The 15,466-nt window shown below is 34.3% G+C and overlaps 1 protein-coding gene across 1 annotated transcript in view; it reads left to right on the top strand.

Moving 5' to 3' along the window:
• The first annotated feature begins 4,358 nt into the window (after positions 1–4,358).
• Positions 4,359–15,466, top strand: part of LOC136040127 (pre-mRNA splicing regulator USH1G-like) — a 71,948-nt gene continuing 60,840 nt past the window's right edge. Inside the window, exon 1 of the mRNA XM_065724234.1 lies at positions 4,359–4,631. Coding sequence (XP_065580306.1) covers positions 4,612–4,631 — 20 coding nt within the window. The 5' untranslated portion in view covers positions 4,359–4,611. The remainder of the gene's footprint in view (positions 4,632–15,466) is intronic.

The raw sequence follows: 15,466 nt of genomic DNA on the forward strand, positions 1-15,466 counted from the left end.
AGCATTAAAATGTCATTCTTTGGTATCAAAATTACTTTTTTTAGAGTTTCGGTTACTATTGAGCCTGGTCCCTCTCACTACAGTTCGTTACCACGAACTGTTTGAAAATGTGGTATTTTGTATTTTTTGTCAGAAGGCAGATCACGGATGCGTGTTTATTTGTTTGTTTTTTTGTTGTTGTTTTTTTTTCCAGGGGTGATCGTATCGACCCGGTGTCCTAGAATGTTGCAAGAGGGCTCATTCTAACGGAAATGAAAAGTTCTAGTGGCCTTTTTAAGTGACCAAAAAAAATCGGAGGGCACCTAGGCCCCGGTCACACGTTAATTATTTTCCCAAAGTTACCGGATCAAAATTCTGAGATATCCATTTTATTCATGCCATTTGGGACGACTTACTCCCCCACAGTCCCCGTGGGAGGGGCTACAAGTTGCAAACACTGACCAGTGCTTACATATAATAATGGTTATTGGGAAGTGTAAAGACGTTTTCATTTGGTTCGGGGCAGGGGTTGAGAAGATGGGGATATATTGAGGGAACTTTTAATGGAGGAATTTGTCACGGGGGAAGAAAATTTCCATGAAGGGAGCGCAGGATTTTCTAGCATTATTTTAAGAAAAGCAATGAAAAAATAAATATGACAAAGTCTTTTCAACTGAAAGGAACAGAATATTCCAGTTATTATTTTCCTGTAAATATTCCGTAGCAATTTCTGTTAAAAGGAACAGAAATTATTACGCATATGAGGAGCTCACCTCCTCCTAATACCTCACTCTTTACGCTAAAGTATTTTTAAAAATTTCAACTATTTATTCTACGGCTTTTGTGATTCAGGGGTTTCTCTTAAAAAATTGGGACAAAATTAAAGCTTTAGCGTGAAGAGCGAGGTACTGACGAGGGGGTGACCCCCCTCATATATGTAATAAAAATATGAGAATACAGAAGTGCGTTACGAAAGCTAATTTGTAAGTTGCGTATATCTTTAACTAATAAAATTTATTTTTACTAATAAAAACTTTCATAAAAAATTAAAAGTTCTAGTTGCCTTTTTAAGTAACCAAAAAGTCAGAGGGAAACTAGACCTCCATCCCCGCTCTTTTTTTCTCAAAATCATTCAATCAAAACTATGAGAAAGCCGTTTAGCCAAAAAAAATAGGCAAATTTCGTTTTAATTATTCATGTGTGGAGAGCATAAATTAAAACATGCATTGATTCGAAAACGGTTAGAAATTAAATTAAATAAAAACAAGTGTTTTTTAACTTAAAGTAAGGAGTGACATTAAAACATAAAACGAACAGAAATTACTTCATATATGAAAGGGGCTGCTTCCTCATCAACACCCCGTTCTTCACGCTAAAGTCCGACTCTTTCTCTTAATTCTATTATTAAAACAGTAAAAAACTTTAGCGTAAAACTTCACGAGGAAGCATTCCCCTTCATATACGAAGTAATTTCTGTTCGTTTTAAGTTTGAATGTCACTCCTTACTTTCAGTTATTTTTTTTTTTTCAATTTAATTCGTAAGAAAACCTCGGTTTTCTAAGAATCCTCGAAGAAAGCTTTCAACAAAGTTTGCTGTTTAGTTTCGAATTAATCAACTGAGGTATTCTAAACAGCCTATCTCTAGGAAAAAAAGGTGGAAAAAACAATAAATTTTAAAATGCACTCTATGCATGCCGTCCCAGCTTCATATACATGGGCGTTTTGTGTTTGAGAATGATAGTGCTCTTTTGCTCATTTGCTTTTCTCCCTTGGTTGGTAACCAAGCTTTGAAAGACCCAGCCAAATATATTACTATTTCTTGGCTGAAGCATCTCGCCAAAGGAAGCTGTCTATCAAAACCTTTCACAAGACTTGATAATTGGTGCTACTTGAAGTTTTAACAATCGACGGTTTCTAGAGAATTAAAAGACAAAAGGCTAACCTAACTTCAATTCTGAAGCTCGATGTTTTCAAGTTCACTTAATCACGTCCTTAAAGCCTTTCTTTGGGGACTGTGAGAACCAAAAAACAATGAACTGACGAATTCGAATAACTCGATTAATTTTTTTCTGAAATAATAGAAAAAAATGTAAAACAAAAATGATTTTTTTTTTCTTCATCCAGAAATTATCAGAAAAAGAAATCAAGCCCAAAGTAAAGTTTTGGTGGAGTAGTCTTAATTTTTTGGCGCAGAAGGAAAAACAACATTGGTTAAGAATTACCGTAGTCTGATATACAAAATATAGAATATCCATAATCATAGAGAAGGGACAAAACCAAGATTGAAAAAAACGCCCTTTAAGAACTTGAACCTTTGAGGTCCTAATTCAATGTCCAAGCTCTACTGACTGAACTAGGAACTCTATTATTTTAATTTAATCTGTTGGATTGTGAAGGACCATAATTGTGTAACTTGTAGCTCTTTTCCCAGTGACTATGGAGAGGCAGGTTATCACCAAAGTTATAGTTATTGGACCTTTCAACTATGCTGAAAAATTGCTATCACATAATTTTCATCAGACGAATTTAACAGAAGGGGCTAGCTGCCTTCCAATATTTGTGGTCGCTTAAAAAGGACACTTAGCAATTTTAATATCCGTTTGAATGAGCCATTAAACATCTCTTTATGTAGTTCTGGTAACAGCCTTGGATAAAAAAAAAGGAAAAAGGGACGCATCAGTGCTACCCACGCCAATAAGTGCTTTTCCTTGTTTTTCAAGGTGGGTGACTCTAATTACCCAATACAAGGTTTTTGACCATAATAATTCCAAAGAACTGTGGTTTGCTCTTTACTAGGTTGCAGCTACTACTGCAACCATGATAAAAGGCACAAAACAATGATTGAAAACACCCGATACCGATACGATAGACGCAAGACCAATACGCCCGATACCAACACGCACAATACCGATACACCCGACACTGATACCTCCGATACCACGCGCAGCCCTTCCCCAGGGACTATGGAGGGTCATATTATCACAAAAACCATAGTTATTGAGCCTTTGAACTATGTTGAACAAAATGGCTATATTAAACTTTTTATAGGAGGACTTTGGGGAGAGAAGGCCTTTGGGGTGAGAGGGGCAAGCTGCCCTCCAATCTTTTCTGTCACTTTAAAAGGGCACTAGCAAATTTAATTTCTAAACATATCTCTATGATATTATGGTAACTCGCTAGAACTGCTTGAAAAAAAAAGAGAAAAAAGGTGAAAGATCCGTGCTATCCATGCAAAAAAGTGATTTTCCTTGGTATTCAAGGTAGAGGACTGTAATTATTTTAGGAATGTTTTCGACCATGTTGAATCCAATGACGCACATTTTATTTTGATCTGAGGCCGATTTCAAGGGGTTTAACGCTATTTTTTGAAATCACCATAAAATTGTTTTCGCAATAACTATTACTTTTAAGATTAACCGAACAACAGTTACCATACCTGATTCAGTGTAGATGCCAATTTTCTTACTGGGTAATTTTTTTCAAACGCGTTTTCAAACTTTTGGCTATTATGGACCGTGGTTTACTCTTTACTAGGTGGGGTAGCTGCCCCTCAATAATGTGAAGAAATAATTATTATATATAACATGTCCGTTGAATATTCGCATATAGACACCTCTTACTCCCCCCCCCCCCAAATAAAAGTTCTGGAGACTCGCCCCTGGCCATGTCCTGCCTCATTACAAAAGAAACTTTAAAAAACGCCTCAAAATGTGAACTTGATATCTACTCCTGTATGATTTCTGGGAATATTTCTGGTCTTCGCTGTTATTACGAAAGTAGAGAGTAAGATCAAGCCTCAAAATGAAAAGAATTTATTCTGCATGGGAGGAAAACTACCCCTTCTTCATCCACGCCTCCACCTTATGGTCACATGAACTTTGGAGGGTACTCATTAGAATAGAAATGGAGAGTTCTAATCTTTTTTTTAATATGTCGAAAGTGACTGAAGACCAACCAGCCACGGGAGGGGGCATTTTTCGGGAGGTAACTTTCCCGAGGAAGGGTATTTTGCAGGAGGTCGTTTTCGACCTCCCGGAGTAAACGCTGGCCACCATTTTACCCACTTGAGATTTTCGGAATTTGGTGACCCTTGATAAAGCATATTGTCATTAAATGTCATTAAAATATATACCTAATAGTATACTTAATTAAAAGAGATATATATATATATAGTATGTATGGCATTAGTATATATTTTTTTCTATTTTACCATGCCGAATAAACTAATATACAGTTACTTAAATTACTAAATACGCTATCATCAAAATATATGCCTTACAATAAACTTAATTGAAAGTCATTTTTATTCAAAACAGATAAGAATCAATTTCTTTTATCGAAACGTCATAGATCACAGGCCCTGCCAAGAATTGCTTATCAGTTCTTTTTCTCAAGTATTTCGGACATACTGTTTTCTACTGTAAAACTAATATGTATATTATTTTTGATCAATAATAACTAATTGACATAAAAAGGAGGGTCTGAACAGGAAGTTAATTTAAAGATCAGCTGCTTCCGGTTGTACTATTGAATAGACTGTTCCGTGTTCTGGGATCAAAATAATGATAGTACCCATTGGTTCAGTGACCAAATCTGATTGATATTCATCTCGTGATATTGATTTGATACAAAATGGCCAATAGATTCCATGGGTAAGTTATACCATTTTTTCTAGTTTCCAAGTTCGTAGCAACCTAATTTTCCCCCGTAATATCTACCTTTATGGAAGGGGGCTAAGGGCGAGGCTCTGAATGTATTGAGATGGGGTTTACACCTGTGCTGGTCTTAGATGGCTTGGTGATAGACTTAGCTGTTAGTAGTAATAAGTAGTAATACGTAATATAAGTAATATAATAATATAAGTGATATATTAATATAAGTAATATAATGTAAGTAACATTACGTAATATAATATAAGTAATAAAGTAGCTGTTAGTAGTAATAAGGATATTATCAATGCCGTTTGCTATTGGTACGTTTTCGTTCATTTCTGTAAGCATTTAATTTAATTTAATTAAGCATTTTATTTTTTATTTGATCTTTTTAGCAGCACAGTCACCTTGGGGGGCCTCCTCTTTCATGGATACTGCCAGGGAGGACCAGGTTGTCATGACTTCCCCCGGGGAAAAGGAAATAGGGAGACACTGAAAATTGCTCCAAAAGAGGAGAGCGAGAAATACCAGAGGCAAACAATCATAATTTTTTCCATATGGGAGGGGGGATAATACAAAATGATAATGTGATAATCTGAATAAAAAGTGCCAAGAAATTTGAGAAAATCTAAGAATTTGGGGTGGGGGACGGGGATTCGAACTTCCCCTCACCCACTGAGTAAGTTCCTGAAAGGCTAGCTATTTAAATTATGGTACAACAAAACTACTTGAAGTACTCTCTCTCCCCTCTGAAATAATAGAAATGTAAGTACTTATATGCTATAGCTACAACACTCAAGAAATGAAGTTAGGTTAACCCCAATGAAATGTACCACAGTATGATGAAAATTAATGTTTTTGTAACAAAATTAAGGAACCTATAAAGAGAATTATGGAAATCAGGCCCCTACAACGGATTATTTAATGGTTTCTAAACTAACCTAACCAAACTACCAACTAAAATATTTAATTTAAATATCTACATTTTAGTGTATATACACTCTCATACGCTAAACTGAAAGAAAACAGCTACATCTGACTAAGAATTTGAGTGTTATAACAGATAAGAACCATTCTAAAAAGTGTGAAACTTATTTTTTTTTAAACGAATACTGCAATTTTTTATTATGTTCTGGCCCACTAGTCACCCAGGGACACCTGTTCCCTCTTGCCTCTCCACTCCCTAACTACACCACTAACCTTCAAGCGTCAGAAATAGAATCGGATGCTGAGTTGCTAACCCCCAAAAGATACAACTGGGATACCCACTCTTACTTCCCACCACCTCTAGTGGATGTGCAAAATCCCCTTCCAGTAAATACTCTAATGGAGGGTTGTCGTTTAAACGGGCAAGAGGGGGGGGGTAGTTACCCCCCAATAATGTGAAGAATCTGACTGCTCATTCTGACTTTATATTCTGATTTTTAATAAAAGAAAAGGGTATAACCACCACACTCAAGTTCTGTCGAGAAAGAAAGTTTAGTTAACACTAATCAAATAAACAAAATATGATGAAAATATAATACTTTTATCAACAAAATTGTGAAAACTACAAAACAAATATGGGAGGGGCTGCCCAGACCGCATTATATACCAAAATACCGATTAAATATTTGATTAAAATATAGCTACAATGTAGTTTCCTACCGAGCCGAAGCTAATATTGTCTGATACAAAGACCATGAAAACCGGCTATTGTTTCATGTTCGCGATACAAGATCTTGAGTATGGTGGCCATAAGACAAAGTGACCAAGAACAATTTTTAAATCGCAATTTACTGATGTAAAATTCATAATTAATGCGGTTTGTTACCTGTTGTTTGATAGACTGTGTAAATGCCAATCTACAAAACAGCATGCTAAAGCTTCGGCCTTAGTTCCAAAACTCAGCCCAAATTCTCGGGTGTTCCCCTGCTAATACAATTTACATATTATGGTTATTTTTGGAAGCAACACTAACGTCATCGCAGTTTTACAATTTTTTTCTGATAATTGGTTTGTCGGTAAGATATAGAAATCCAAAATTTGTCTTATATTTTGAGATTTTGAAATCGAGAAGAAATACTCTTGATCCTATATTGCAAAAACTCTTGGAATTTTTGCAGGAATTTTTTTTCCTAGCACGCTAAATATGTAAACAAGAAACAACTTAAAACTTCCTTAGCGCCGTAATAATTTTTTTCCATATATGTTTTCTTCTTTCGGTAGAAATATGTGTCTCTTCCAGATACTTAGAAAATTATCCTAGAGATCTCAACCTAAAAACTCAAATGACGATTTGTGTTGCTTTTTCTTGATTTCGACCAAATTTCCCTAAATTTCACGCACATGTAAAATTAGGTCAAAAGTAAGCTAAAAAAAAAATCAAGCTGCGACCTGACTCGGGGGTTTTGGGGAAGGGGAACACATTTGCAGAAACTTTTAATTTACAGATTTATCAGAAGGGGTTGCCAGATCTCTATAAAACTAGATGGGAAGTACAAGACACGATTTTTGAATCACCTAGAAATGATAATTTTCTTAATGCTTTATTAACAATCGATTATTAAGACAAAAAACTAATCACCCAAATTACGATTAGTGTTTTTTCTTAATTTTTGAAAAATTTTCTAAATTTCCCACACACGTGGACCTTGGGCCCAGAAGTAGGCTGAAAAAAATTCAAACTGCCATCTGACTCGGAGGTCTTGGGGAAGGGTATTTGTGGAGCCTTGTCATTCACAAATCTACCAGAAGGGGTTGCCAAATCTCAAAATAGGTAGATGAGAAGTAAAATATAGTGTTCTAGTGTGTCTTTGGTGTGTTCAAACACGACATAATCATTGTGGCGAGGAGGAGGGGTCCTAGACTACTGACGTTACGTTATTTAACAGAAGTGATTGCTGGATATCAAGTAAACTTGGAGGGAAATAAGGAAGCAGGTCCGCACCCCAAAAAGGCAGAAACAGAATACTGACACTTACTTTCCACGAATCATGATTCAGATCCAACCACTCGTTCTATTAGATGTTGCCATGATAAAAATTTTGCGAGCAGCTCTCCAGATGTGAAGCTAGGTTCTTCAACCCCCAGGGCAATGCCACTTTTTGTGCTCCCGTCTTATCAACGGAAGCATTTATTAGATCTAAATTTAATTCGGTGGGGATTAGAACCTAGATTTTAGCCCTTTTTTGGATATGGGAGGGAGGCCCTTGCCCAATCTGACAGACATAGTTGTAGGCCTTTGTATTGACCAAAACCCAGAAAATATGGTTAATAATCGTTATAATGTTTAACGAGTCCTTGATTTCAGAGGTCTCATTATTGCTCCTTTCACTTTACTTTTTTTATATTTCTTTTTTTAAGAAAACTAAACTCATGCATTAGATTATTTTAAACTGCCAATAAACATTTAATTTATTCTTTTCATGAATCTTGGTTATTATGGCAATTTTATTTCTTTTTCTATTGATGTTTTGACAAAGAAAAAACATACAGTTCCGAAAAAAGAAATGTTTTCAGTAAAGCACAAATGAGTTCCTTGTCTGTACAAGATTATTCATTCATATTCTCTTGAATTTGAAAAAGTTAGCATTTCTGATTGGCCCGCTTCAGGGGCAAATCTCAAGTATTTTGTTGTGGGGAAAGAAGGTCCATATCTGGATAGTCAAGGGGCATGGAATATACAATAATTTTTCTCCAAATTATTGGGGGGTACCGCTCCACTAGCACCACCACCACCCAAAAAAAAGAAACAACGTCCCTTTTACGCTCTCTTTTCCTCATTCTTTTCAGCCGACCTGTCACCTCTCAAGTCTACTTGTTGTGATAATTAGTAATCTTCTGTAGTTAAACAAATGCCATCGCTATATACGCGAAAACATCTTCGTATGAACGATCTAAAAGATGAATACCAGAAACGCGAAATGACTGCTCTATTAGATGACATTTCTCTCTTATTCCTGGTAATTATATGACAAAAATATGCACGCAAGATACTTTAGGAAGATGTTGAAACTTATACTAGAAAACCCAACAAAGGCCTTTGGTTTGGTATTTTATAGACCGATTAGTATTGGCTCGATAATTAGCATACTTACCAAAAAAGTACTCCTCCCGCTTTTCTTTCTAAACGGCTCCAATGCCTTCCGCCTTTCAGTGATTGATGGAATTTTCGTGGCAATCAGTTTTATTCCAGAAGGGACATTGGAGCACAAGGTGTTTACGTATTCATTACTGTATGGTATCAATTGCCTAAGAGAAGTCTTTACATATTTTCGATAAAGTCTTTACGTATATTCTCGATAAGTTACGTACGTATATTCACACATATTACGTATAAATATATTTTCAGGGTATTTGACTCTGTCCTTCAGTCCCATGCTGTGCTTGCACTCCATTGCAATGCCGTAAACACTTTCATTTGCTCAAGTCTATGGCAGTGGTATTTGAATTCTGATGTTAGGATGGGGTTTCGTACATGTTACCTCAAATATTTTCTTTTAAAGAGAGGGATAAAACAAGGATCGGTTATTATTCCAAATGTATCTAATAATACTGTATGGCACAGAAAATTGGCCGACAACCACCATGACTTTGCGGAAGCTGGGTGTAATCTAAAGCACGGAAATCCAAAAGATAGAGGGACTTCACTGGTACGACTTTATTAGCAACATTAACCTCCTGTCCCGCATGATGTATATTCCATTCTCTAAGCAAGTTGTACAAAGTATACTGAGATTTTATGGCCACCTCCTCCGAATGTCAGAAGAAACCCCTGTTCACATCATATATGATTTGAACCCTGTGGTCACTGGATAGGAACGACCACGCGGTTGCCTAAAAACAAAATGGTCCCATAGTCTCCATGGAAGGAGTCATTTGATCAGTTATGAGCAAAGATTTTTACGTTTGGAATAGCTTCCAAGAGGTTGAAATAGCTTTTTTGCAAAAACATATTTTGAGCCTTCCGCTCCCCATTTTTTTTTTCTTTTGAATTTTTATTTCTAGTAATGAAAAAGGCTGAGGAGAAAGTAGCAAGTTATTGAGGGTGATTTTGCCGTTTAATTTATATTTCGGAAGAGGTTCAGAAGTGTTTTTTTTATCTGTATGACACCAGGCAAGAACAAGCAAGAATGCACCCTTGGCGGCTTAAGACCGTTTTTATTGAAGAGGGAGTGTCTACTCTCTCAACGCTGGTGCAAAGTCAGCAGAGATTTAAGTCTAGTAAGTCAAAAATCGAATAATACTATTCAAACGGCCACTGGATTTATTCACCCCTTTCTGAGTCATCGTTTAATTGATATTAGCTATCGTTCTTATGCTGACGATAAACCCTTGCTAACAACGGTTTGAATCGCTTCAAATGGCTTTTATTGTCACAATTAAGGCTTTCAGCCATAGGTCTTTCCTTAAAAGTTTCTTCATCCATAGTCGGCATTGCCATCCCTAGTGATTTATCACTATTTCTAGTTTTTTTTATATATTTGCCTAAATAATCACTAAATCAGCACACAAATCACTAGATATTGAAAAAATCACTAAACCAACCAAAAAATCACTAAAATCTAGTGATTTTTCACCAGATGGGAACCTTGACCGCAACTAATCCAAGTATTGAAGCGAGAGAGGTCATTCTAGCTGGATCAACTTCAACTAGGCGTAGAAATGCTGTGAATTATCAAGATATCCCCGTTGGTTCTTGCTATTCAAGCTATCAAGGACAAACTTCGAAAGACTTATTTTATGCTTGCCAAAATGAAGGGGGAGTTTGACAAATGGTGCCTGGGAAGACTTAGTACTGCAATATTTTCGATTATAATATGATTCTATTTATATTTAATTATTTATATTTATATCTATATAAATATAAATGTTCTATTTTATACATACTATTTATATTTACTATTTATATTTATATTCACTATTTATATTTATATATAATTATATTTATAATTCTAATTCTATTTATATATTAAATATAATTCTATTTAAGATTCTATAAATTTTAGGGGGTGTTATATTTTCACCTCCTATTTTCCAAAATAGGTCAAATTTTATCAGGCTCGTATCTTTTGATGGGTAAGACTAAATTAGATGAAACTTATATATTTGAAATCAGCATAAAAATATATTTATTGTGATATATCTATTAGTATCAAAATCCCGCATTTTAGACTTTTGTTTACTATTGAGCCGGCTAGTTGGTAAATTTCAAGTCTTTAAATTGGTGACTGAGTATAACAAATTAAGAAAAGTTAATTTTTAGCTAGTTTAGGCACTTCCAGATAAGCTAGGACGATGAAATTTGGCAGACGTATCAGGGACAAGACCAGATTAATTAAGAAATAGTCGTTTCCCCGATTCGTGTCGCTCCTTACTACAGTTCGTTACTACGACCTGTTTGAAAAAGGAATTATCGTTGAGAAATGCAGATTATTTTGTGTTACAAAGTTGGATGAACTATCGATAATTCTCGAAAATACGTATCGATACGAATGTATAGTTAATTTTCCTTTGATTTGTATTTATTTTTAAATAGTGTATTTTTTTATAGGTATAATCGTTGCTTTATCTTCCTATTGCATTTTGTTTGCCTACTATGTAAAGTCTTTATGCTCAAGCAAAGTTTTTTGTATAAAGTTTACATAATTGGCAATGTTTTTTTTTCAAATTGTAATAAATTTTTAATTTGTGTGATCGTTTATATTTTTCTTTTCTTATTTGCTTTTCCAGCAATATTTTTTTTTTTTTTTTTTTTGCAACGAGGGTAGACATAAATTATTAATACTACCAAGTTTTAAGGCGTTGTCACTTTGAAATTTTTTTTTTACATTTACGGCTTATTATTATTTTTCCTAATTTTGAAGGCTGATCTTTATATATATATATATATATATATATATATATATATATATATATATATATATATATATATATATATATATATATATATATATATATATATATATATATATATATATATATATATATATATATATATATATATTTGATAAATTAAACCACAGTGCTGAAATACATTTATATATATATATATATATATATATATATATATATATATATATATATATATATATATATATATATATATATATATATATATATATATATATATATATATATATATATATATATATATATATATATATATATATATATATATATATATATATATATATATATATATATATATATATATATATATATATGTATATATATATATATATATAAAGATTTTTATCTCTTATATAACATTTTGATGAAATCAAGTATGAGTCACTTTTAGCTGTTTTTATAGGAATAATAAAGTCTTAAGAAACATCAAAGTGAAACTTTTACTTAAATCGAAAATTCCAACACAACGCGAAATTTGTGAGAGATTTTGTTGAAAAATAAATGTACTTCAGCACTGTGGTTTAATTTATCAAATATTATCAAGAAATAAAAAATAAATCAGTAAATCAAGATGAGTGGAAAGAACTTATGAAAATAAACTGAATTTTTAATAGCAATAATAATAATTCATGGAATAATTCTCTGCAATTCAGGATTTTATCTTGAGTTGGAAGGGGGGAAGGAGCAAAAGCCACACTCCTGTTTGTAGTAATCTTTGTTCTTTTTACCCTTAGCTTTAATATTTAATTTAATCTCTACTCGTAATGAAACCTAATTTTTCATTTATTTGAGTATTTCTTATCTTTATGCTTCACATGATCATTGATTTTAGTTTCTATTCGTTTTATTTTGTTTTGTATATGAATTTCTGGTTATTATGAGTTGGAATAGTTATTGAACTTTATTTCTAGTGAAAAATTTCTTTTTGAGAAACTTTCCAAAAATTAAATTTTTGTTCGAAAATCAAATTTCTGGTGAACTAAATCCCCCCCTCTCTTCTGCAAGAAATTTTTATGTTATCAATGTCTGCTGAGCCCGGTTTAATTTTCAAAAACATTGACACGCAAGAACTTATGAATTTCAACTAGGAGTAGTCAACCCCTTAGTGAGTTTATTACTTTATTGAATATCTCCTTGGAAGTCATCTACTAACTTTTTCTTTTACATTTACATAAAATATTCTTATGATCAAAAATTTACAATTAATAGACGAAAAAGCAAATTTTGATTTATGAATATCCAATATTTTTTATGATATATAACTAAAGAATAAAAAACACTGTACTTTGTCTGTTGTTTAAAAGAACACAGTTTTTACAAGGTTGTATCAATTGTAATTTGCTAAAGAAAAAATACTGTTACTATTGACCAACCTGAAAGACCTTTTAATATCTCTTACTTAACCCCTTAAACAGATTAAATTTTTGCTTAGATTAGTTCCTAGTAATGCCAAAGTTCTATTATAATAAATATATTTAAAAAGAATTGTTCCAAACTTCAAATATAATCCTAGCGGGACTAAAAGTCAACTCTTTACACAAAAACCTTATTTGCCCTAGAGCTTAACTTGACATACCTGCTCCTAAGCTCCAGGGGGTAGTGTCGACTCAGAATCTTTTTTTTACTACTTTTAACGAAGTGGCTATCCCAAAATTTGTAATAAATGGGTTTGGGGGAAAAGGGGATGGGGCCAGTTGCCCTCGGATCTCTTTCGATTCTTAAATGTTTTCTGCAAATTTCCAATCGAATGAGCCCTTTTCGAAGTTTATACGAGTATCTCTTCCATAAGAACCATATTTGCTAACAGAGCATAACTTAAAACACATACCCCGGGGCCCTGGGGGGTTGCGTCGACACATGAGTTTTCTTATCTGACCTTTGAGCTATTTTTAACAAAATGGCTATCTCAAAATTGGTATCGGATGGGGTTGGGGGAAAAGGATATGGGGGAAGGGCTAGCTGCTCTTCGATCTCTTTTGACTCTTAAAAAGTGAACTAGAACTTTAAGTTTCCAATCGAATAAGCCCTTTCTGAAGAGTATACTAGCATTCATGCCATAAGAACAACATATGCCCACAGGGCATTACTTACTACGCGTGTCCCCGGACCCTGGGGCCTGTGTCGACCACGGAGTTTTTGTTATCTGACCTTTGAACTATTTTTAACAAAACAGCTATCTCAAAATTTTTATCAGACAGGTTTTGGGAAAAAGGTCCTGGGGAGGCCAAGCTACCATAGGATCTCTTTTGACTCTTAAAAAGTGAACTAGATCTTTAAATTTCCAATCAAATGATCCTTTTTTGAAGAGTATACTAGCATCCCTTCCATAAGGACCGTATATACCCACGGGGCATTACTTACAACGCCTGTTCCCGAACCTTGGGGGGCTGGGTCGACCACTGAGTTTTTGTTATCTGACCTTTGAACTAGCTTTAACAAAATGGCTCTCAAAATTTTATCGGATAAGTTTGGGAGGAAAGGTCGTGAGGAGGCCTAGTTACCATCGGATCTCTTTTGACTCTTAAGAAGTGAACTAGAACTTTAAATGCCCGATCAGATGAGCCCTTTCTGAAGAGTATACTAGCATCCCTTCCATAAGGGCCATATATACTCACAGGGCATTACTTACAACGCCTGTCCCCGGACCCCGGAGGGTTGTGTCGACCACGGAGTTTTTGTTATCTGCCCTTTGAACTATTTAAAACAATAGGAATCTCAAAATTTTTATCAGGTAGTGTTGGGGGAAAAGTTCGTGGGGAGGCCTAATTACCATCGGACCTCTTTTGACTCTTAAAAAGTGAACTAGAACTTTAAATTTCCAATCAAATGATGAAGAGTATACTAGTATCCCTTCCATAAAGACCAAATATACCCACAAGGCATTACTTGCAACGTCTATCCCGGACCCTGGGGGGGGGGGCTCTGTCAACTACGGAGTTTTGTTATCTGACCTTTGAAATATTTTTAACAAAATAGTAATCTCAATTTTTTTTTTTAGATAGTTTTGGGGGAAAAGTTCGTGGGGAGGCCTAATTACCATCGGATCTCTTTTGACTCTTAAAAAGTAAACTAGGACTATAAATTTCCAATCAAATGATGAAGAATATACTAGCATCCCTTCCATAAAGACCAAATATACCCACAGGACATTACTTACAACGCCTATTCCCGGACCCTGGGGGGGGGGGCTCTGTCAACCACGGAGGTTTTGTTATCTGACCTTAGAAATATTTAAAAAAAATAGTAATCTCAAAATTTTTATCAGATAGGTTTGGGGAAAAAGGTCGTGGGGAGGCCTAGTTACCATCGAATCTCTTTTGACTCTTAAAATGTTAACTACAACTTTAAATTTCAATCGAATGAGCCCTTTCTTAAGAGTATACTAGCATCCCTTCCATAAGGACCATATATACCCACAGGGCATTACTTATAACGCCTTTCCCCAGACCCTGGGGGGCTGTGTCGACCACAGATTTTTTACTATTTGATCTTTGAACTATTTTTAACAAAATGGCTATCTCAAAATTTGTATCAAAGCTATGAGAAAGAGTCAAACTTTAATCTAAAGAGCGAGGTGTTGAGGAGGAGACAACCCCTTTCATATACGGAATAATTTCTGTTCCTTTTAAGTTTTAATGTCCCTCCTTACTTGCAGTTAAAAAACTTATTTTTTTTATTTAATTTCTGAAAATTTTTGAATTAAAGCATGTTTTGATTTTGGCTCACCGCATATGAAGAAACAAAACGAATTTGTATATTATTTTTTTCCTTTGCAAAATGGCTTTCTCGTAGTTTTGATCGGACGATTTCAATTAAAAAAAGGGGGGATGGAGGCCTAGTTGTCCTCCAATTTTCGGTTACTGAAAAATGCAACTAGATTTTTTTTAACGAACGTTTCTGTTAGAAATCAACATACGTACCTTACGATTTAACTTACGAAA

This window comes from Artemia franciscana, chromosome 20, assembly GCF_032884065.1.
Source record: "Artemia franciscana chromosome 20, ASM3288406v1, whole genome shotgun sequence".
Taxonomy (NCBI): domain Eukaryota; kingdom Metazoa; phylum Arthropoda; class Branchiopoda; order Anostraca; family Artemiidae; genus Artemia; species Artemia franciscana.